The sequence below is a fragment of the Camelus bactrianus genome, chromosome 9 (genome assembly GCF_048773025.1).
Source record: "Camelus bactrianus isolate YW-2024 breed Bactrian camel chromosome 9, ASM4877302v1, whole genome shotgun sequence".
NCBI classification, from domain to species: domain Eukaryota; kingdom Metazoa; phylum Chordata; class Mammalia; order Artiodactyla; family Camelidae; genus Camelus; species Camelus bactrianus.
This window is the reverse complement of record NC_133547.1, coordinates 33,913,463-33,937,900: the sequence shown is the minus strand read 5'-3', so window position 1 is coordinate 33,937,900 and position 24,438 is coordinate 33,913,463. Positions and strand designations below refer to the sequence as shown.

At 37.7% G+C, this 24,438-nt stretch overlaps 1 protein-coding gene across 3 annotated transcripts in view; it reads right to left on the bottom strand.

Annotated features, from left to right (window-relative positions):
* SLC30A7 (solute carrier family 30 member 7) overlaps positions 1-24,438 on the bottom strand; it is an 83,450-nt gene that overhangs the window by 17,005 nt on the left and 42,007 nt on the right. For all 3 annotated transcript variants that reach the window (XM_045513261.2, XM_074370051.1, XM_010950455.3), the window contains 2 exons: positions 12,703-12,793; positions 7,872-8,021 (listed from right to left, as the gene is read on the bottom strand). In XM_045513261.2, the coding sequence (XP_045369217.2) occupies positions 7,872-8,021; positions 12,703-12,793 (241 nt within the window). The remainder of the gene's footprint in view (positions 1-7,871; positions 8,022-12,702; positions 12,794-24,438) is intronic.

The following is a 24,438-nucleotide window of genomic DNA, read 5'->3' as shown; positions in this document are numbered from 1 at the left end:
TGCCAGAGAACAAGAGCACCACAGCGTTGACCAGCTGGCTACTAAAATCACAAATCCATCAAGTCTGAATCTTCCCATGACAAACAATTTGTAAACATTCAAATAAGCATAACCATCTATTGGTTACTGAGTGACTTTACACTCCGACTCCTCTCTTCAATTTTGTGTGTGAACTTGCTACTCAAGGACACTGCGCTTACAATGCCCCATCTCTCCTCCATTATCAGTTTTTCCTTATTTGCTGCCTGCAATTCCTTTTCTCTCTTTTCTTGACCCCATTTCAACCAAACTTTTGCTGCCAACCACTTCCCTAAACTGTCAAGGGCACCTCTAAATTGCTCAGAGCAGCCACTGATCAATTCTCAGTCCTCCTCTTTGCACTTGGCCTAGCAGCAAGGACCCAGGTGATCACCTCCTTCTGTTGAAACACTTTTTCTTCTCTTGGCTTCCAGAGAATACTCACTGGTCGCCCTTATACCTCACTTATCAGTCTTTCTCAGTCTCCTTTGCTGGTTCTTTCACCCTCTCTCTGAACACTAAACACCAAAATACCCAAAGGCTTGGTCCTCAGACCCATTCTTTTCCTATAGTTGTTCCCTAAATTATCTCACCCAGTAACCAAACTTTCAGTACCATCTACATAGTCACAGCTTTTGTAGACTGGAACCTATTTACCATCTATGTGACCGTTCTACTTGGATGTTCTGACAGTTCTACCTGGATGTCTGACAAGCATCAAAACACAGACAAATTGAACACTGTTTCCTCCCCTCAAGCCTACTGAGTCTGTATGTCTACAGCTCAAGTCCTTCTCAAATGCTGCAACTTAAAGGTTTGTCTTTCTTTCTCACACCCAACTCATTAGCAAAACCTGGTTTGCCTTATCCTCCAAAGAATGCAAATCCAGAATCTGATCACTTACCTCACCTCCACTGCTATCCCCAGCCCCAGTCACTATCATCTCTTGCCTAGATTTTGTAACGACCTCTGATCTAGTTTCCCCTCTTCTACCTTTGGTCTGTCTCTAAGAGCGAAACTACAGCAATGTCACTCCAGCACTCAAACCCTATGCCAGCTTACCTTCCTTCGTCCTTAGCCCAGAGTGTGGCCTTACTGTGGCCTACAAAGCTGTCCTATGACCTGGCCCCTGATTACCTCTCTGATGTCATCTCTGACTCCTCTCCCTCTGTTCACTCTGTCCCAGCCACACCGGACCTTCTGCCTGGAACAATGTGCCTTGAGATAGCCTCATGACATACTCCCTCCCTTGTCACATCTCAGATGTCAGTTAGGTTTACCCTGACCACCCCATATAAAATGCATTCAGTTCATTCATCCAATAAATATGTTTCGTGCATCTGTTGTATTCCAGGCACTGCTCTGTCTCCTGGGAATACAATAGTGAACAAAATAGGTTTAAAAAAAAATCCTTGCCCTCATGGAGTTTATAAGCTATTGGGAGCTGGGGAGAAGAGGAGATGATAAACAAGCAAGTAAATATAGTAACATCAGATGATGAGACATGCGTATCTAAATAAATCTATCTTCCTATCTATCTATCTACCTACCTACCTACTATCTATCTACAGAAAAAAACAAAGCTTAGTACAAGAGATAGTAAATGCCTCAGCAACCCCAATCTCCCTAGCCTGTCTCCCAATCTATAATAATCACTTTCTAATATATTGTAAACATTTTTTGCTGTGATGCTGTTTACTTTCACTCTCTTTTATCTGTCTCCAAGATAAAAGATTTTGGCTATTTTTTCCCTGCTGACTCCCAGAACGTCAAATAGTGCCCAGCACACAGTAAGTAGTCAATAAATATTTGTTGGAAGAACTGAATCCTACTAATTTCCTTCTTTTAAGTAAAAAACAATTTTTTAAGATAAAAGCACACCATCAGTTACAATAAGCACCCCCTGATCAGTGCCAAGAATGGAAGGTAAATTACAACAGTTAAGAGAAAGAAAAAAAACCAGTGTTGGGGATAAAATAATACTACTACTTGTTTACAGTGTTTTCTAGGCTCTTCAAAGCATCACTTTCTAGCATGGCTGATTTTCTAGCATTCAAGTTGGAGGGCTCTGCCCAGCACCAATAAATGCCTAAGGACTCAGAACTGCTCTGATGGAATAAGAAGCTGGATGGATCCAGTAGCTTCTGCCAGCACACAATACCTCTTAGCTTTTTTGCCTCATTAAAAAAACAAAACAAAACAAAGCAAAAACTTTGCCATGGTAAAGTTCAAGTTCTCTGAAAATACACATAGTAGCACACACCCCTCACACTATGTTTGTGGCAGAAAGACAGAACTTGGTTATCTATATGATTTTGAGCTAAAAATTAAAACCAAATCTCAGTTTTCCTCATTTTAAAAGTGTTGATAAATACCAACCCTATTTATCTCACAAAGTTGTTACATATATTCATCCAGCATTTGACAAATATTTAATAAATCCTTGCTACACACCAGGCACTACTGTAAGGATATGTGTGAAGACATGAGACAAGAGTTTAATGCCACAGAAAACTATAAAAACCAAATTATGATTGATTACAATTATATTTGATTTACTCAACCCAGATGGTGCCTAAGTAACTGTACTTAGGAACCCTTCTGCAAAACTCTTGTATATCTAACTTTGAGAGAAAACAACTATTGTCCAAATAAATTGGCTTAACTTCCTTTCTCTTTAACAAAATTGTTAGTCAAAGAAAAATGGGCAAAATAAGTTGGGCTCCCATTATTATCTCTGCCTCTCTCCTGAGCCCCAGACAGTGAAGATGGTAATAAGAAATGAGGTAGCCCAAGGCAATAAAAAAGAAAGGAAAAACAAAGAGGCTAGATAAATTGATCTTTGCATAATCATGAGTTAATTAGTCAAGCTGATATCTTTTCCCTCAGGCCTTACTGCTTACACAAAAGCTCAGTCTAACAGAGCAAGCCATTTTGGTTCATCCATCTGTCCGGGTGGGGACAGCTTCAAGTTTTCCAGCTTCCCATTTTCTCTTCTCAATTTCCTTCAATGGAGAGAGAAAAGTGGAATTTCCAAAGACTCCTCTAGTCAATCTCACTTATTTCTGAATGCAAACTCTGTTTCTTATTCAGTTTATTCACAGGACAAAGACATGACAAATACTCCAGCAGATCAGAACAGTTCCATTAAATATTCTACCACTGGGACGACACTAGGACTCAGAGGCTGGCTGAGGCTTGTCCTCAAAAAAGTGAAAACCATACAATACTCGTTGTGTCCTATATTCTGAGAATAATGTATAAACCATAATTCAGAGAACACTTTAAAATTGGAAAGACAACTAGTTTCTATGCTCCTAAGAAAATAAGTGTTAAGCTGATGCTGTAGACTCAGGACATTTTCAATAAATATTCATCGTTGCGGAAAGGAAAACAAATCAGCGGTAAAAATTTAGGAAAATAAACAGGAATATGGCTATAGAAAATTACCAGTTTGTTTGTATTCTCTACCGAGTCTCAAACACTACAGAAACTTTCTACTTTAGTTTTTGATTGAAAGTATAATATTAATCTTTATCCCGTAAAAATGAAGTTGTGAAAAACTGCCTTATTCTTCCATGTGAAAATAGTCATCTCGGAATTAGGGAAACAGGGACTGAATATGATGAGATTACAAGCCAGGGAAGAGTACCCTGGGTCTGGGCTCCTTCTTCCATACACGGGGGCCGATACCACCTGCCTCGGGAGGCTAGGTTAGTGTGTGGGGTGCCCATCACAGCGCCCGGCACGTGGCGGGCTCTCAGTAGAGGCCCGCTGCTGCGGCTGCTGCTGCTACTATTTCAACTGCCATCGCCCCACCACGGAACACTTAAACCTTGTGGATTAATTAAAAATAACCAATACTTCTAAAAGATTAAACCTCCTCTACAAACAGGAAAGAAAAAGGAAAAGGCGGGACAGTAGCTAGCCACCGGGACAGGGGAGCGCGCGTCTCCGGCTCCCCGCGCTCACCCCCAGCAGACGTGGCCAGGCTGGGTGAGGTCTGTGGTCGGAGGCGGGACGGGATTACGAACTCAAGAGAGCAGTGCAGGTGGAAGTTTCTGAAGCTTGGGGGGCTCCCATTTGGACCTGTGAGGAGGCTTTGGTTCCTTCCTGCGTATCAGTGTTAACTTCTATTTTGAGGCTAGAGAACAGAGCACAAAAAGCTGAAGCAGGAAGCTGGGGGCTTAGGACTTAACAGGCATAATAACAGAAACAGGCAGAAGAGGAGAAAAAATAGAAGACATCAAGGTAGAAGTTCTATCGGAAAGTAAATAATATGCATCGGCTTGACTGTCTTTTGCACTTTGTGGAGGGTAAAGAACCCCAAGCATATTCTAGATTTTTCTTCCAACATTATTTCTAACAAAAGTGTATCAAAAAAATTAGCAGATGACATTAGCCAGTTTAAAACAAGAAATACAAAATGATAAACTGCCTTCCTAAGCCAGTATCCCACGCTCTTTTCCTGATCATATATTAAACATAAATAACACGTTTTCTATTTCATCAATTCTCACATGATAAATCATTTCTAAAAAGCCAGTGCAAGGGGTGAAAGGCAGAAGAGAACTTTTTCTACACCAACAAAAACCTTGCAGTTTGAAAACTGGATTATCGCTTAACTAATCATCGCAAAGTAATCTAAGTACTGAAGGGACTTGTACCAATTCACTCGTATGGCCCTGTATCCGTGATAGCAAGCCAACTGCTCTAGCCATTAATGATTAAGTGATAACTATGGAAAATGAGAATAAAAAGACATGCCTAATATACAGTTCCAGAATAGTAGCAAAGCTTGTAGTTTTACAATCAAAATAAAAAGTTACATTCCCAATCTTTGTTAATCTTTTCAGTTTAAAGTTATCTCCACATACATTTTAACAAAAACAACTTTTTAACCAAAGTCATTTAAATTCTAATTTAAGACCAGCTATGAGAAAAATACTTTAAAATGTCAGAGAACCATAAAATATAACTTGATATTGAGAAAAATCCTTCTTTTGGTCTTTTGGAACTAAAGCCACCAGTATTTCAAATCTTTCTACAAGAAATATACTTACAGCATTAGTGTAATTTTTTTCTCAAAAAGGGAGCAATTTCAGTTTTATTACTTTTGATAAGTAAAATCTATGATTAAGATGTAATTTAGAATTTTAAAAAATATACACAAATTTTAAGCTTCATTTCCTAAACTGAAATGTTACTGCAAGTCCTAGGATCTACTCATAGCACAATCAACATGCATGACTTGGGTATAAGCAGGGAAGGAGAATTAATTTAAAATGTTCAATTTTGCATATGTCAGAACTAGAACAACTATCACAAAACAACTTTACAATCATTAAACGTATGGAATTTAAGTCACTGGAAGGGTGACTCCCCTCTCCCTGCTATGAAAACTGTGCTGAACCACTTTCACGGCAAGCCGAGAAGTCCCTGGTCTCTGCAAGGAATGAAAGAAAGCTGGCTTGACCTTAGCTGATAAAAAGGCTTAAAATGTTTTTAGGGCTTAAAATTTTCAAACCCCAAATACCAGTTTCCAAAACCAAAGAGGCAGCTGAATAAACTTTCAACTTCAGCCATTTTAAAAGCCAAGATTTCTAAGGTTACCAGAAGCTCCCTCCACCTACCTCAATTACAACTTCAGCAGTTCTAAGCACGCAGCTGCTTGCACATTTCTAAACCTAAAAACTGCATTCCTCTTCAGAGGGAAAATTATGACTAAGGGCCAAAGTCTTAGGACAGTATGAGGTGTCCTAGAGGTGAACAGAAGCTCACACCGTGAGGGTGGAAGGACATGGTGTTAAACAGGGGAAAATCGAAGTTAAGGGAGAGAAAAATTATCCAGAAATGCAGTGAAAAGCAAGGGAATTGCTAGCCATGCTCTCCTTTTTACCTCTGAAAAACAGAGGACACGTGAGAAGGATTCAGACACATTGTGGCGGTTTGCATGCTTCATTATGAAACTCATAATGGTTTAGACTTCTTATAGTGTCTGTTAAGAAATGACTTAGTTCTTAAAAGTCTAGAATAAATAAGTGGTACCAGTATATTGTTTTGGAGTAAATTATGTCTCACTGTTGCCTATATTGTAAGATTCTTTCCAGTAATTATTCCAAAGGAATATAACCATACATTTCTCTTTATTAGAGGAGATTAATTTCCGCTTAGGTCTTGGATTTAAACTCTCTTTCTCTCTCTATGATGCTTAGAAGGGTCTTTAAGGCTCTAGAGAGAAAGTAACAACTGAACTGGACCTTTACATTAGAGGAGCATTTTTGTTAATAATAATATTTATAGTATTTAATTTATTACAGTAAATAATATTTACAGAAAAGTAAATAGTCCGGTGGGGCTGGCATATGAAGTCCATGGCAGTGACTAATAGCAGGAGAGAGGCTTGAACGGTTCATCGGGTCATGCGAGAAAGTTTGGGCTTTATCCTGGTAGCAATGAGGAGCTACCAAAATTTTTATTTTTTTAACTTTTATTTTGAAAAGATTTAAAGTCAAAGGAATAGCACAATAAATACCTCTCTAGCCATCACCCATATAAGCCACTGGTTAACATTTTGCCACATTTGCTTTATTTCTCTATGTGTGTATTTATCTGTAATCTTTCTACTTTTGCTGAAACATTTGAAAATTAGACATCCTGCTACTTGGACACGCAATCCTTCAGCATGTATCTCCTAAGAATAAGAGCTTTCTTCCATGACCGCAGTACCATCACCACACCCAAGAAGTTTAACACCTATCCAATTATATGAACTATTATGTAGTCCATTTTCAAAATTCCTGATTACCCAATAATTTCCTTTGTGGCTGTTTTTCCCCAATCCAAGATCCAATCAAGGATCACACGCTGCATTTAACTGTTTCTTCTAACTAGAAGAATCCCCCATTGTTTCTTGTTTTCCTTTCATGACATGGACACTTTTTAAGAATCCAGGCTAACAGCCCACAAGCTGGGTTTGTCTGGTTGTTTACTAGTGACAGGATCTACGTTAACCATTTCTGGCAAGAGTACCACACAGGTCATGCTGTGTACTTCCCACTGCGTCACATCAGGAGGCACAGGTCAGTTTCTAAGCACAGACTTTTAAGGCATGGAATCAGTTTCCTCATTAGATGTATGTGTCAGATAATTTTGGCAACAGTGCTGGCATCTAGATGTTCTTGCCAAATATTTCCGGCAAATCAGACCGAAAAAAGAATTTGTGGTCTTTCTCTGTGTCCTCGGATATTCCTGACATGACATTCTTATTCTCCCAGTATATATAGAATTACATAGAAATTGTTTTTACTTTATCAGTCACTGGCTATGTCAACTCATGAGGGCATAAACATTAATTGATATAATTTGGTTGCAGGCATGCACTCACTAATTCATGGTTCCGCATATAGTATTAAGAGAAACTCAACAGCATATTAAGCTATTAAATCACACAGAAGTAGCTATGGCTTGCTATCAAAAAAAATGTGAACATAGTTTGTTTTCAGCTAAAGCCACAGACAAGGCATTATTCTTATTCTAAATGCTATTTTAGAATTCCTAGCTTCAAACAGCATATAATGTGTCTTATGAGGAATGTACAGTAGAGGAGAATCTATTTTTCTTAAAGGAGCTCAAATCAGTACAAGGATGAGTAAACAGGACCAACTTCATTAAGAGTATTAACTAAAATAAGGATCTCCCAGATTTGACTCTGTGGTTGAAAAAAAACTTTTATGCTTATTTCATAGTGTAACATAGATATATATTTTATATGTTAAATAGCAAATATTTTTAAAACTAGTAGATACAGTAAATGCCAAGACCCTTAAAAGAAGTTAGTAAAGAAGTCATACCTGAGTGAAAATATTATGCGTTTGGCTTAAAATCCATCTAGCATCAGCATCGGGTGCCACTAGTAATTTCAAGGTGCCAACATACACGTCAGAACACAAGGTCCAGAAGTGCTGCTCTTGTAAACTGTAAACTCCTTGCAACTGCTGCACCTAAAATATTAAAGAGCAGATATTCACATCAAATCAAGCATAAGTGTAACATCAAATCACGGACGGATCCCATCCTCTAGGGAAAGAAAGCGGGCGGGGGTGGGGATTTGAATTGATTAACAAATGCCTACTGAATACTTATTATGTGCTGGTAAATATAAATGTGTTTGGGAAATATAAATGAACATGTACCAAAACCTGCAGGGCACAGCTGAGAGGGTGCCTAAGGGACATTTACATTTTCAAATACGGTTGATCCCAGGAACAACGCAGGGGGTGGGGATGCCAACCCTCCCCTCAGCTGAAAATCCAAGGATTCAGCCAACCGTGGATCATGTAGTACTGTGGTATTTACCACTGGAAAAAACAAAACAAAACAAAACAACCCATGTATAAGTAGAATGTGCAGGTCAAACTTGTGTTGTTCAAGGGTCAACTGTAACACCGATCAGAGGACAAATATAAACACAAATGAGCTAAGAAACCAGGAAAAGAACAAAGTCAACTCAAAGAAATAAAAAAGAAGGAAATAAAGGACAGAAATCAATGATCCAGAGATTTAGAAATGACAGAATCCACAATATCAAAAAACTAGTTCTTTGAAAAGATTAACGAGCTGGAGGAGTCAGTGTTTCATAATGGCACCGTATTTTGGACAGCACAATTATTCAGTGTACCACTGTTGCAAACCACAGGACCCAGGGAAATAAATGCCAACATATACCCTTCCCCAACTCATGTGACAACAAAAAAGGGAGGGATAGCTCTAAGTTCTTCCAATGGCTCCTTCAATTTTCTACAGCCTTAGGTTGAGAACCACTGGCAAGATAAACTCTGACAGAGGTGAAAAAAAAAAAAAAAAAAAGAAAGAAAGAAAAGAACATGCAATTAAACAAATTAAATTACAAAATTAAAGTACAAAATGAAAAATGAGAACAACTACAAACAACAAAGATTTTAAAAACCATAAAAGGGAATACCATATGAATGTATCAATATATGAGTACACAAAGGATTACAACTGAGTGGAATCCAAACACTTCTCACCATCTTCACTGCTATCAGCTTAGTGGAAGCCAGCGTTATCTCTGGTTTAGATTATTATAATATCTTATTACATGGTCTGTTTCTAGCCTTGCACCTCTTCATCTATCCTCAAAACAGTAGCCCAAATGAGAGCCTGTTACTTTAGGTCAGATGCTTTCACTCCTCTGTTCAAAATCCTCCAGTGCATTCCCTTCTCACTCTGAACAAAAACCATGCTCTCACAATGACTTACGTGGACCCATGTCATGCAGCACCTCGTTATGTATCTTGTTTACCTCCTCTCCTGCCACTCCTCCCCTTGCTCCCTGTTCTTTAGCTACAGTGGCTGAAAAGTCAGGCACATTCCTGTCTCAGGATATTTGCTTTTCCCTCTGCCTGAAGGGTCCTTCCTTCCAGATTTCTGCATGGTCTAGTTTATTTGGGTCTTTACTTAAATGCCATCTTGTCAGGAAGCCCTTCTGCTGTTACCCTATCTAAAATTACAGTTTTTTTTTTTTTTAATTTTTACACTTCTCTGTTTTATGTTTCAGCACATAACATCACACACTACATTATTCATTTATGTTATTTATATTGTTTATTGCCTGTCTCCTCCAGCAGAACTCAAGTTCAAAAGGGTACAGACTTATTTTTGATATTTATGTTTTGTGTCCTCAGTACCTAAGACAGTGCTTGGCCCAAGTAAGTGCTCAGTAAGTAGTATATATATGTGTATAAAATAAGTAAAAACTCAATTTTGGTGTTTGCTTTGGCAGCACATACAGTAAAATTGCAATGACATGGAGGTGATTCGCGTGGCCCTTGGGCGGAAATGGCACGCAAATTCATGAAGTGGCTTGAACTTGATACCCCTCCACATTTCTCTGAATAGCATCCTTACAGAATGGTGTGCTGTTGGTGAAACAGCCACCTGACTGAAGAGGCTTCTTCTACCTCCACAGAACTAGCCGTCCAGTACAGGCTAGGAAGGATTCCCACAGAAACTGGCTTTAACTTCCCTCCAGGTAAAACATGCGGGGAGAGGGTAGTGACAGACGAAAATCCACGTTGCTCTTCCTCCTCCGACAGCGTGATACACAGAAAGAGCATGAGCTTTGCAGTCAGAGTGACACGGACTAGAGCCCTGATTCAGCTGCCAGCATCTGTGACCTTAGATGAGTTACTTAAATTCTCTGAGCCTCAATTTTACTCAGTTTTCCTAGGGAAAGAAAAATGAAACTTACCCTGTATGGTTAATGTGAAGAACAGAGAACAAATATGCAAATCATTTAGTATAAGGACCAGCTTATAGTCGGCATTCAGTAAATTGCCCCTTTCTCTTCCACAATTATGCTGTCCTACCTCAAAATCATAACCACAAATGTCAGATGGGCAGCACCTTACCTTCCTTATCTCAAAAAAAACTATTCTACACCTTCTCCCTTTCCGCCTGGTCTCCTATTTCTCTGCATGATTACACTGCCTTATAAATCACGGAGAAAATAGAAGCACGCAGACAGTCCCTTATCCTGCACCACCAAATCCACCAGTCAGCCCTCATCCACGTCACACCTTCTGCCTTCCCTCAGGGGATACAACACTCCTGGTTCCTATCTACAATTAATTCCTCCATAGTGCTTTGGGTTCCATCCTTTTTCACCTTCTCGAGAACTTCATTGCTTCAATACGAAGCCTCCTTCACTACCACATCATCAATTTCTTCCTCTCAGTTGGACTGTTTCCTTCAGTAACAAACATGTTCCAGAACCGTGCTGTGCAATACAGAAGTCACTAGACACATGTGGCTAAATGCATGAGAATGAAATGAAATCTAAAAACTTGTGCACTAGCCACACTTGGGATACTCAACAGCCATGTTCCTTGTGACTCACCTACTGGATAATGTAGATTATTAAACATTTCCATTATTGGGGAAAGTTCTATGGGATGTTGTTCTAAAATACTTTATTTTAAAAACAAATATCCTCACCCCTCACTATACCCATAGCCAAGCTATTAGCTCATTTCGTTGTTCCCTTTAACAACAACACTTCTTAAAAGGATTGTCTATAAACACTATCTTGACTTCCCCAATTCATTTCCTCCTTAATCTATTCAAATCATGTTTTCTCCAAACCCTACTGAAAGTGCTCTTATCAAGGCCATTAATGACGTGCAAGATGCCAGTCAATGATCACTTCTCTGTTTCTACCTTAATTGCCTCACAGAGATATTTGGCACAGTTGATTACTTCCTCCTTCTTCAACTCCTTCAGCTCCTTCTGAGTTTTCCAGTTCCCTTTCCTGGCTTCCCCATCTGTGCTCTAAATCTGGAGTTGAAAGTTCAGCTAAAGAATCGGGTTTAATTCTCCCAAAGTAACCTCATACAATCCTAATGTTTTAAATGCTATTCATACACTGATGACTCAAAACTCCTTCTAGTCCTAATCTGTCCCTAAAATGTCAGATTTGCATATCCAGCTACTCAACTGACAATTCCCCTAGAAGTATAGAAGGCATTAAAATTTTTACATATTCAGAATAGAACTCCTGATTTGGGAGAATCTTCCACCCTTGAACCTGCATCAGTCTCAACAAATGGTATTAGCATCCGCCCAGCTACAAGTTAATACTTCTTCTCCCCTTTCCTGTATCACCCACCCCCAAAAACACAGCCAAAACCTGTACTTAGCTCCATCTTCACTGCTCCCACTACAGTCCAAGTCAAGAATTTTCCACTTAGATGACAATAGCCTCTTATCTGGTTTTCTTTGCTTTCATTCTCCCTAGAACTTATTCTCTAATAGCAAGCAGGCTAAACTTTTACAAACTTAAATTTTATGACACTCTCCCTGCTAAAAGCTTTCTAATGCTTCCCACTGAATGAGAATTAAATCTAAACCGAGTAGGGCTAAAACCGCTATGTGATCTGGCCGCTGCCGCCCTCTCCAACTTTTCCAGCCACTCTTCCCTTCATTTATTATGCTTCAGCCACAATGACTTTCCCCCCTGTTTTTCAAACACACTAAATTAGTTCCAGCCATAGAACTTTCTGCATTAGCATTTTCCTTGCCTGGACACTCTTCGCCAAGATTTTCATATGTCGAGCTCCTTCTTGTCAACAAGATTTAAATTTCCTTAAATATGACTTCCTCAATAAATGCGATGTAGCCATCCAAGTCTACCGCATCACTTTGTTTTACTTCTATTACAGCAATCATCGCTGGTATTTTCTTATTTATTGACTTATTGTTTAGTGCCTGTTTCCCCACCAGGCTGTAAGTTCTCTGAGAACAGAGACGCTGTCTATCCTGTTTACCACTACATCCCTAGTACCTTAGAAGAATACATGGCATAAAGGGAGAGCTCAAAAAATATATGTTGAATAAATGCTTATAGTATCTGCTATTCATAGTTATATTTTAAAAGAGTTGCTTGATTTCTAGATGAGGAAAATTTCTACACATTTTCTTTAGTGAAGCTCAATATTTTCCAATGCTTTTATTCTGGTTTGTATAAATGGCATTCATGGTCAGCACTCAATCCTGGAAGAAATACTAAATTATACACACATGCTACCCATATTTGTAAAAGTTAAAACCCCTAACAGCTTGGAAACAGCTAAAACCCAATGGTTTGGAAGCTTTGAAACTTACCCTCTGATAGCACTGAGGCAGAGTATTTTCCAAAAAAGGAGGAGTTCTCTGCATTAATATCCCAACAGATTCTCTTAAAAGAGGAATAACACTAAAGAGAAAAAAGACAACAAACTTATTAAAGCCACATTCTGAGGATCCTGTCCTTCAAGTACAAGTACACCCCCCGACAGTAGACTATAATAAATATTTACTAGAATCATGTGAGGAAAAAGATCCAATCACTGTTCTAAATTTTTCATGTGGTAAATTATTATCTAAAGTAGATAAAATGTATCAACGCATGAAACACTAACCTTATACTGCTGAATAGTATGGGAGCATCTAAAAATCTAAACCCAGCAATTGCTCAACTGTCATTTAAAGTATGACTTCAAATAGCTAGAATCTTCCAGGATAATCTATAAAGCATATCATGGCCAACAGGTCCTTAACATTTATCAAATATTTACATGCATTTATCTGAACAGCACTGTTAAAGAAAATACAAAAAAAAATTAACCTGGTATATTAAGTCCAATATTTCATTCATTCAGTATTTTTGCAAACCGATGATTTATCAGTCTTCTTTGATTGTTAAACAATATATAGGAGCCTGGTCATAACCACAGAGCTAGTGAACCAGCACCTCTAGGGACAGGGCCCAGAAGACTATGTGAACTGAGGTAGCTGGTCCTCAACTGGTATGTGGAAATTACTGCTTTAGGCTATTCGGATGATTAAATGCACACAAAGCAATTAATGGTGTAATGGTGAGGGTGACTTTAATACAGTAGTTTTATAAACTAGCTACACATCAAATTCACCTTGGAGTCTTGTTTGTTTTCTTTTCTGACATATTGAATGAGAATCTTTGAGGGAAGCCTGAGGCACCTGCATTTTTAAAAAGTTCTGCAGGGGAGCGCAGTGAGCCAGGGGTACGGCGGTGTGCTATGGTTTGCAGCAGACTGAGACGGGAGGTCAGGAACAGCTTCATTACACTTAATAGCTTATGCCAGTGCTTTTCTCTTAGACCTGTAGAATCTCAGAATTTCCAAAATAAAGCCCCTCTTGATCAGAGCTGTAGGAGAAAGATATACACACACACACACCTTCTAAGGAAGGTAGAAGTTGAAGTGAACCCTAAAGGCTGAGTGGTATTTCGGACAGATGGAAAGGAAAGATCCCAGTGAGGACTCAGAGGAGAGGGCGATGCTCGCCTTGCTCGTTCTCATATCCCCAAGGAGGCCTAGAAGAGCGCTGGTCACCAAGCAGGCCCACAGTAAATACTTGCTGGTTAAATGAATGATAGGTATGTGAATGTTAGATGTTTTAGAATCTAGATTAAAGAAAGGAAAGGCCACAGGGAAGGAATTGGTAGACTGTTCCCATACCTTGTGTACAGTGATAAATGCCTTGACAAGGAGGGTAAAAACAGGAACAGTACTGAGAGATGCTGAGAAAACAGCGTCTGACTGGATGTAGTGAAGACACAGTGAAGTGACACCAAGGGCAAGCTTAGAAAACGTAAAGTGTGGAAGGGATGGCAGTAATGAATATAAAAGCTCAAGGTGGGCAGGAGTTTAAGTCACATTCAAATGAAAATATTCTTCAGTCAAACAGTGATTTGTGCAGCAAGAATAATTAAGAGGCCACCCTTAATTGCTTCTTCTCCTTTACAACCCTCATGCTCCAAATCACCAAGTGCTCATGGTTTAACATTCTGAGTATTTCCTGACTCCATCCCCTCCCCTTCATTCTATTACGTTATGTCTACAATAATCCCCCACATCTTCACTTGCATTATTATAATAGCCTCCTAAGTGGTTCCTTTGTCTCTTGTCTTACTTCCTTAAGTCCACTGTGACAGGCAGCTTCGCAGATGGATCTCAGTGACCCCTGCCTCCCTAGCATTCCTGCTCTTGTGTAACCCCAACTCCTTGAGTGTGGGCCGGACCTAGTGACCTGCTTCTAATGAATAAAACAGGGTAAGGGTGACGAATGTCACTTCTATCTTCAACGACTCTGGCTTCCATCCCGCTCACCCTGCTCTGTCGCCCTCTCACTTGCTGGCTCACAGCTGCCACGTTGTGAGCTGTCCTGTGGAGAGGAACTGAGAGTCCCACAGCCCAGAAGAAACTCAGTACTGTCGACAGCTGCTTCAGTGAGCTTGGAAGTGGATTCTCCCCAGATGAGCCTTGGAATGACTGTAGCCCTGGCTGACACCTTGACTGTGACCTTGAGAGAGCCTGAGTCAGAGAGCCCAGTTAGCCATGCCCAGGTTCCTGAACCAAGACAAAGATAATAACGTGTATTATTTCAGCTACCAGGTTTTTGTGTAACTTGTTATGCATCTATAGATAACTAATATAACCATTCTAAAAGAGCTACTAGACTAATCTAACTAAAATCAATACCTAACTCTATCTCTTCCTCAGTAAGAAAAATCCATTAAAAGCTCCCTACTGCCTTGGGGCTCAAGTGTAAGCTCTTGCACACGGCGTCCGTCTTGATCTGCCCCCCAGCTTCGCCTCCTGTCGTTCTTGCTCCACACTTTGAGCTCCGTGAGACATAAACACACTTGCGCTTTCCTTTCCGCTCTCTGCTCCTCCATGCTGTGGCTCATGCTGTAGCCTCTGCCTAGAGCTGTCCCTAAACTGCCCTTTAGTCTGGCTTCCATTCCTTCTTGAAAATTTCAAGTGTCACCCCTTTTAGGGTTTATTTCCTGATTCTAAACTGTCCTCCAAACTGTATGAAATGTCCTCTCTGCGACACCTAGAGTAAGGCTGGAGGAAGGATGGATGGAAAGCAACCGGAAGTGGAGTTAAGGATTTTGACGGGGAAAGAACATTGTTTATTCCGGCATCTAACCTGAAGATTACTGTCTGTTTCTAACTACCGTGCTATTATTGAAAAGGTGAGGTCTCCCTGGGTTTACAAAAAAGCCAAAGAAAAGCATCATGATAGAATAATAAGGCACACACCAACCATTACGAGGTTTTTATTTCCTCTCTCCATCCTCATGTCTCAGGAAAAAGACAGGGTCAGTCACTGAATGTTTTTATAAACCTAATTTACAATCTTTATGTTTTCCTACTTCCCTTATTGTTCTTCTCAGAAAATGAGGCACAAAGTGGTTCCCCTAGAACAACTGAGAATAAGAAAAAGTATTTTTTCCCACATGCCTACTAAATTTAGCTATTTTGATCATTTTTTTCTCCAATCTTCATCTCAAGATACTACTACTAATGCCTGGAGATAAGTGAGGTGGAAAATCATTCAAATGGAAATCATGAGACTTGGGTTCTAATTATGCCATTAAGTAGCTTCAGATGAATAGCACAACCTTCCAGAGCATCAGTTTTTTCATCTATAAAATGAGGGAATGGATGAAATATCTAAGCAATTTCATTAATTTATTATCATTCAGTAAGGAAAAACTGGTCAAGCCACAAGGAATACTACTAGAGAGAGAATATATTTGGAAATGAAAGAAAATATAAGTGAGCTTTTATATACTAAAACAACAATAACACACGACAGCATCACCAAACAGACAGGCTTGGCAAACCAATTTAACCCATTACTAACGGGGGGTTAGCAATCATTAAGCACTACTCTACGCTTTGCTGGCATCAAGTTTTCTAGAACCAGATAGAACCTTACTCTAGAGTTGTGGAAATGGAGGCCCACTGCACCGAAGTAACTTGCCTAAGGACACAGCTAGTGAATGGGAGAGCCAGAGTGGTAAGAGCAGGTCTTCTGACGCCAAAGTTCAAGTCAACAAGCACACACTGTACACCGACCACAAGCCGGGCACTGCGAGGCCCCAGAAATAACAGGGTAAATAATACACAATACCTCCCTTCAGAGGAATTCAAAACCACTGAAAAAGCCTGTAGAAGTCGATGGAAATCAGGCAACAAACTTATCTAGGACCCACCATTTGTAAGAAAGCACATGCGAATTCAAAACAACAACTGTACATTCAGCAGGTATCCATTTTCATTTCCCATGAACTTTTGGTGCATTTTTTTTTAATTAGTATGCTGACAACTTACTCTCAGAGATCACTCACTTTAACACTCAAGAACCATAATGTAGATAAATGTTTTAATAAAAATAACATTAGAAGCAAGCACTTACTTTAAAATAAATAAAAGATATAACTGATAGGAGGAAATGACTGAGGTTTTGACTGATTTAGATAATATTAGACAATGTGGAATGGTTGCCGGCTTAGGTACGTAAATGTTTACATTTAACAGCAGCAAGCATTTCACCAGAGCACATGGAAGTATCACACCAATTTTCTCCAGTAAGAATTTTAAAATGTTGTTAAGAATTTTAGCTGTAGGAGCCATAACCAGATCATGAAACTGGGGTGGGGAGGAAAAGGTGCTTGCTAAATTACGTGATAAGCAATTTAGAATGAAGGTCAATTTCTATAATAATGTAAAAGAAGGTTATAAAAATGTAAAAGAAACCTATAGAAACTATATTTTTGCCTTTTAAAATTGTGTTTAGCTCAGGACTTTGTGTCCATGTTTTTCTGATTAACTATCATACTAGGGAATCATAAAACAGATTTTAGCGTGGATCTATCTAGCCATAATGAAAGGATATGGGGAAAAAGACAAACTTAGCAAATTCCTGACTGAGCTAATACTTAGAGCTACATCCAAACCCCAAAAGTAAGCATTTGGAAACAATTAGAGGTTCACTTCTGGTTGACTAACTCAATTCTAGCTTTAACAATGCAGTAGTATTCTCCTGGCATACATAAAAAGAATGAGTTATTAGGTACATGAGTTTACCAGTAAAACATGGTAATAGTTTCATTCCTCAAAAGCTGAAGGTAAATCAAATTTATAATCATATAATCAGAAGCATAAAATTAATGTGAAAGCTTAAATGCTTGCAGACTAAAAAAGCTAGAGTAGTTATTATTCTTTATTGCCAGTAACTTTGTAAATAAAAACACATTTAAATCTTACTTCAAAAGCAGCTTTGAGTCAGTCTCACCATTTCAACAGTAAATAAAACTATTTAGCAATAATTTTAAACAAACCAAAGGGCATACCTTATGAAAACTTCTGAAGAACCATCACACTAGTGAGAATCATAATGCTTAACAATAAAAAAATTCAGAGATCTGAAACTATTATTTAGATCTGAGAACAAATATCTATTAATAATAACTAAAACACAATTACTGATTCAACTCTTTTGAACTGGCTTATTGACTAAGTCCTCCTGCATAATAGCAGTGGTTTTAAAAACCTACAAACACAACGACAGCTGTACTTCTTAAAAGAACCCATAAATCTGCAGGCCTAGCGTATGTCAGATACTCGAAGATGTTTAGTGGACAAAAAAGTCAAAGAAAATTGACCCCCAAAAGTAATGTATTCTACATTTAGACATGGTGGTCATATGGCAAGCTGTAAATGTTCAGTCGTATTTACACAAATACAATTATTCCATAGTAAGAAACAATTACCTATTAACTCAGAATTTCATAAGCCTAATATAGAATAGATAATCCCAAACCACAAGGACTGTGATTTACTTTATAATTATACTGAGTTTCTGAAGCCTACGGTTTAAATCAATGCATATTTACAGAGAACCTGTTTTACTCAATAAGGAGATAACAGATACCCTAGTATACCCCTAGAATTTGAAGCCAGTTACGAAAAGGTCACCCTTTTCCTTAAACTTCTGGAACCTAGTTATAACACTTAAGGCATCTGGTCTTTGGACTAAAAGCATTAGTCAATAATGTCCAATTAGTAAATAATTAGTAACATCTTTGTGTAGACCACATGTAATAGTTTTAAAAGTACTTTAATAATTTTTTTTTCCAATTGGATCCTTATAACAACCTTAACTAACTTTAAGAAAATCTTGGAATCGCAGATGTAGACAAGATTATAAAGATCATTTAGAGATTAAGACGACCTGTTCTTTATAACACACTGGTAAGAGGCAGAGCTGGGAGTGGTAACTCCGAGGCTGAAGCTCTCTGCCCTACACTGCAGTGTCTCGTCAGGATTCAGTCCTCTGGAGTCAGAGACCATGTTAAATTCTTTTTATTCCCAGTGCTCAGCACAGTCCAAAGAATATAATAAATACTTGGCACATCTCTGCTGAATGTATAATCTAGTTTAAAATTTCAAACACCAGTGGAAGATTATTAAAATGTAGAACGGCCCTTGTTTGACACGACTTTCAATCCCTCACAATAATAGCCAAATAACAAAACAGTAAAGAGCCCCCAATTTAGTCATTCCCCAAAAAGATTCTCTAATAAATAGAAGCAAAAGTATCTTATCTTCTATTCAAGTACAGGTGAGAAAGAAATAGACTTAGGCAGGAGCAATCAGCGTTCCCAGTTTTTCATGAGTAATTTATCATCTTAACCAAGGCTCTTCATGTCTATGAATAAGAATATTCTCATGAATAAGAAACTAAAATCATACCAACAATATAAGTAAAAAAAATTACTAAGTTATCTATTATGTATCCATGAGGAACAAAGGTGCAAATAAATAAGAAAAATGAATGAGAATTCATGATAATATCCAGTCAAGAGGGAGGGAAATGGGAAGAGACAATGGAATCAAGTAAGTCAGAGGGCAAAGAGCTCCACAAGATATACAAGATTGGAATAAATCTTTTTATCATTCTCATTAAATATGGTAACATTTGTGTTGAAAAGATGAGACTTGGAGGAACCTCCCCACTACCTCTGGAAGCAGCTGGAAGCAGTGGCGAGGCTAAGATGGACAAAGACAGATGAAGCTCTTGAAAGATACCTGCATTTTAAAAAAGTATAGAAGTGAAGAAACAAGACAACGAAGAAAAGTTTATTTAGAAAAACCAGATGAAGTGGCAAGGTGTATTTGTTAATACTATCAAAATCAAATTAATTATCACTAGGTGGCTTCAGTGATCACAAATTTCAGCTCAGAACAAAAAGACTTAAAGGTTAGCAAGAAAAATCCAAGAGGAATGGGACCAGAGTGCTGATCAATATCTAGGGTCAACAAGACCGTTAGGAATCTGAGGTAAACTGTGTCTATCAAGTTTTAATTTAAGCGATTAACACTTATACAATACTTGCCAAGTGGCAGGTCTTTTCTAGGCTTGATACATCTTAACCCATCTAATCTACATGTAGCAAATTATGAGGTGGGTATTGCTATCATTCTCACTTTAAAGATGAAAAACCGGGGCTAAGTGACTTGCCCAGGGCACACAGCTAAATGGAAAAAAACCAGATTCAAACCCAGGTAATTCTGCACCATAGTAAATGCTCTTAACTGCTCTGCAAATTTTGTCCAATGAAGTCAACACGAAGGTGGCTTTGCTAGTGCTCCCAAAGCACCTTTGCCTAAAGGAGAATTCTGGCTTTAGGAGAAGCTGGTCTTCAAAGTATATAGGAGGCATGGACCACAAAAAGAAATTTAAAAGCTCAGGAAAAGATGAACAGCAATAACAGTATGAAGGTTTTCTGTCATCTGAGACCTGACTGGTATAGTCAAAAGTTGAACAAAAGCAAACCCCTGACGCACATCCTCAACGATAACTTCCAAAGACACAAGTTTGTGAGACGCAAACCTAACAGAAAATGAAAAGCAAAGGGAAAAAGTACTCTTATTTAATTGTTTACCCAAACTAAACTTAAAATATCACTGTGATAGTATATTTTTAGTGAACATCTCAAAGTAGGTTTCTAATTGCTACATTAATGCTGACTTGATTAAAATACTTAGTTGCTGAGGTAGGAGTAGAAGTCTTGTTTTCAAAGGATTAATTAAGCAAGAGAACAGAGTAATTTAAATGCAGGTTATACCTAGTGGTGGAGAATTTCACATTAATTACACACAAATCAACAACGAACATTAAAAATAAATAACCTAAAGGGAATAATATATATTCTTTCGGCAGGAAGTAAAATTAAACACTGAAAAAACTCAATCTGCTACCCACATCTAAAAATACTTTCATTTTTTAAGTCTAAAAATATTGATGATTCTAAAGTCAAAAGTATACTAATATATGTATTTTATGTATGTAAAAATACTATATACATATTCAAAGTCTCACTTCTAATCCCTTCCTTCTACTCTGCCTAGAGGTCATTTATTGTATTTGTTTTTGTTTATTCTTTGTTTCTTTTTGAAATTACCAGAAAACACGCAGACTATGTGTGTATCTCTTCTCCTAACAGAACAGGTAACAGCACTCCTTTTCCCCCTCGTGTGCTACACTCCTATGTATCATGTGCTGCATACCAGGTGCCATTTTGTTTCCTTAACAATGTATCTTGAAAATAATGCACATTACCATATAGAGATCTTCCTTATTTTTTAAAAAAATTATTACAGTAAAAAACATGTAACTCTAAATTTATCGTCCTAACCATTTTAAAATGTTTATTTCAGTAGTGTTAAGTAACACTGTTGTGCAAAAGTCTCTAGGACTTTTCCATGTTGCAACACTGAAACACTACAGCCATTAAACACGAACTGCCTCCCCCAGCAACCACTTGGCAACTACTTTCTACTTTCTGTTTCTATAATTTTGACTACTTTATATATTCCATAAGAGTGGACTCATACAATATTTGCTCTTTGGAGATTGGCTTATTTAGCTTAGCATAATGTCCCCAAGGTTTATCAATATTGTAGTATGCGACAGAATTTCCTTCTTTTTAAAGGGTGCATAACATTGCATTGGATGTAGACACCACAGCTCCTTTATCCATCTGTCAGTGGACACCTGGGTTACTCCCACCTCTTGGCTATTGTGAATAATGCTGCAATGAACATGTGTACATGAATATCTCTTCGGAACATGGATCTGAGTTCTTTTGGGTATGTATCCAGAAGTGGAATTGCTAGATCATATATGGTAACTCTATTTCCCTCTTTTTGAGAAACACCAATACTATTTTTCATAATGGCTGCACCATTTTACATTACCACTAACAGTGCACAAAGGTTCCAGATTCTCCACATCCTTGCATCCTTGCCAACACTTATTATCTATTCTTTTGATAGTGGACATTCTGACGGCTGTGAGGTGATGTCTTGTCATTTTGATTTACATTTCCTTAGTGATTAACGTTGAGCATCTTTTCATGTGCTTAATGACCAGTTGCATATATACATACTTACATATATATATATTTTTTTTTTGGGGGGGGAAATGTCTATTAAAATCTGTTGCCTATTTTTAAATTTGGTTATTTGGTTTTTTGTTATTGTTGTTATTGCTGTTCTTGAGTTGTAAATCTTCCTTATATATTCTGAATATTAATCTCCTACAAGATGTATGATTTGCAATTATTTGCTCCAGTTCCATAGATTACATTGCACTCTGCTGATTATGTCTTCTGATGAGCAGAAGTTCTTAAGTTTGGTAAAGTTCAATTTGTTTATTTTTTATTTTGTTGCCTGTCTTTTTTGGTTTATATCCAAGAAATCATTCCCAAAACCAGTACCCTGAAACTTTCTCCTATGTTTTTATCTAGGAGTTTAATAGTTTTTGATCATACATTTAAAGTCTTTAATCCATTTTGAGTTAATTTTTTACATGGTGTAAGGTAAGCAACCAACTTCAGTTTTTCTTTTCTTCTTTTGCATGTGGATATCCAGTTTTCCCCAAACCATTTGCTTTTCCCTCACTGTGTAGTCTAGGCACCATTGTCAACAATCATTTGGCTACATGTATGCAAAGGTTTATTTCTGGGCTCTCTATTCGGTTCCACTGTTCTGTATATCTGTGACTATGTCAGGACCACACCATCCTAATTACTGGTGCTTTGTAGTATGCTTTGAAGTCAGAGAGTGTGAGGCCTCCAACTTTGCTCTTCTTTTTAAGATTGTTTTGGCTATTCATGGTCTCTCATATTCCATATCTGTTTTAGGATTTTTTTTCTCTTTCTGAAAAAAAATGCCATTGGGATTTTGGTAGGGATTGCATTGAATCTATAGATCACTTTGGGCAGCTTACACATTTTAACAATATTTAAGCCTTCTGATCCACGAGCATGAGCTGTCTTTCCATTTATTTATATTTTCTTTGATTTTTTTTAGCTATGTTTTATAGTTTTCAGTGTACACATCTTTCACCTCCTTGGTGGAGTTTATTCTTAAGTATTTTAACTTTTTTGATGCTATAGTAAATGGGATTGTTTCTAAAATTTCTTTTTCTGATTGGTTACTGTTAGTGTATAGGAATGCAACCAAGTTTTTGAGTGTTGATTTTGTATTCTGCAACTTAGCTGAATTATTGTATTAGTTCCAACAGTTTGTGTGTGTGTAATCTTCAGGGTCTTCTACATATGAGATCATGTCATGTGTGAGCAGAGATATTGTAATTCTTTGCCAATTAGCATGTCTTTAATTTCTTTTCCTTGTCTGCTCTGGCTAGAACTTCAGTATATGGCAAACAGTAGTGGTAAAATTGGGCATCCTTGCCTTGTCCTTAATTTTAGAGGAAAAGCTTTCAGTCTTTCCCCAGGTGTGGGTTTTCATATATGGCATTTATTACACTGAGGTAGTTTCCTTCTATTCTTGGTTTGTTGAGTGCTTTTATCATGAAAGAGTGTTGAATTTTGTCACTTTTCTGCACTGATTGAGATGACAGTCTTTTCTTCATGTAGTGTATAATACTGAGTGATTCTCCTATGTTGAACCATCCTTACATTCCAAGTATAAGTCTCCCCTGGACATGATGTATGATGTTTTTAATGTGCTGCTGAATTTGGTTTGCCTAATGTTTTGCTTAGGACTTTTAAATCAATATTCATCAGGGATATTGGTCTATAGTTTTCTTCTCCTGTTGTGTCCTTGTCTAGTTTTGGTATCAGGGTAATGCTGGCCTCATGAGTTTGGGAGTCTCCTCTCCTCTTCAATTCTTTGGTAGAGTTTGAAAAGGACTAGTGCTAATTCTTCTTTAAATATTTGGTAGAATTCACCAATGAAACCATCTGATCCTGGGCTTTTCTTTGTGGAGAAGTTTTTGATTACTGCTTCAGTCTCCTCACTAGTTACAGATTTGTTCAGACTTTTAAAATTTTCTTCATGATTTAACCTCCGTAGGCTGTAGGTTTCTAAAATTTATCAATTTCTTCTAGCTTTTCCAATTTGTTGGCATATAATTGTTCATAGTAGTCTCCTAAAATTTTTTATTTCTGTGATACCAGTTTTAACGTCTTCTCTTTCATTTCTTATTTCTCTTTTTTTAGTTGGTCTAGGAAAGTTTTGTCAATTTTGTTGATCTTTTCAAAAAACCAATTCTAGGTTTTCTTGATTTTTTTTCTATTGTTTTTCTAGTCTCTGTTTCATTTATCTCTGCTCCAACCTTTATAATTTCCTTATTTCTGCTGACTTTGAGTTTTGTTTGTTCTTCTTTTTCTAGTTCCTTGAGTTTTCGAGTTCCTTAAGGTTAGGTTGTTGACTTGAGATCTTTTTTTTTTTTTTAACATACAAATTTATTGCTATGAACTTTCCTCTTAGTACTGCTAGGGTGAATTCCATACATTTTGGTATGTTGTGTTTTTGTTTTCATTTGTTTCCAGATATTTTCTAAATTCTCTGGTGATTTCTTCTTTGACTCATTGGCTATTAAAGAGTATGTTGTTTAATTTTCACATAGTTTTGGATTTTCATGTTTTCCTTTTGCTACTGAATTCCAGTTTCAGCCCATCGTGGTCAGAGAAAATATTTAGTATAATTTCAA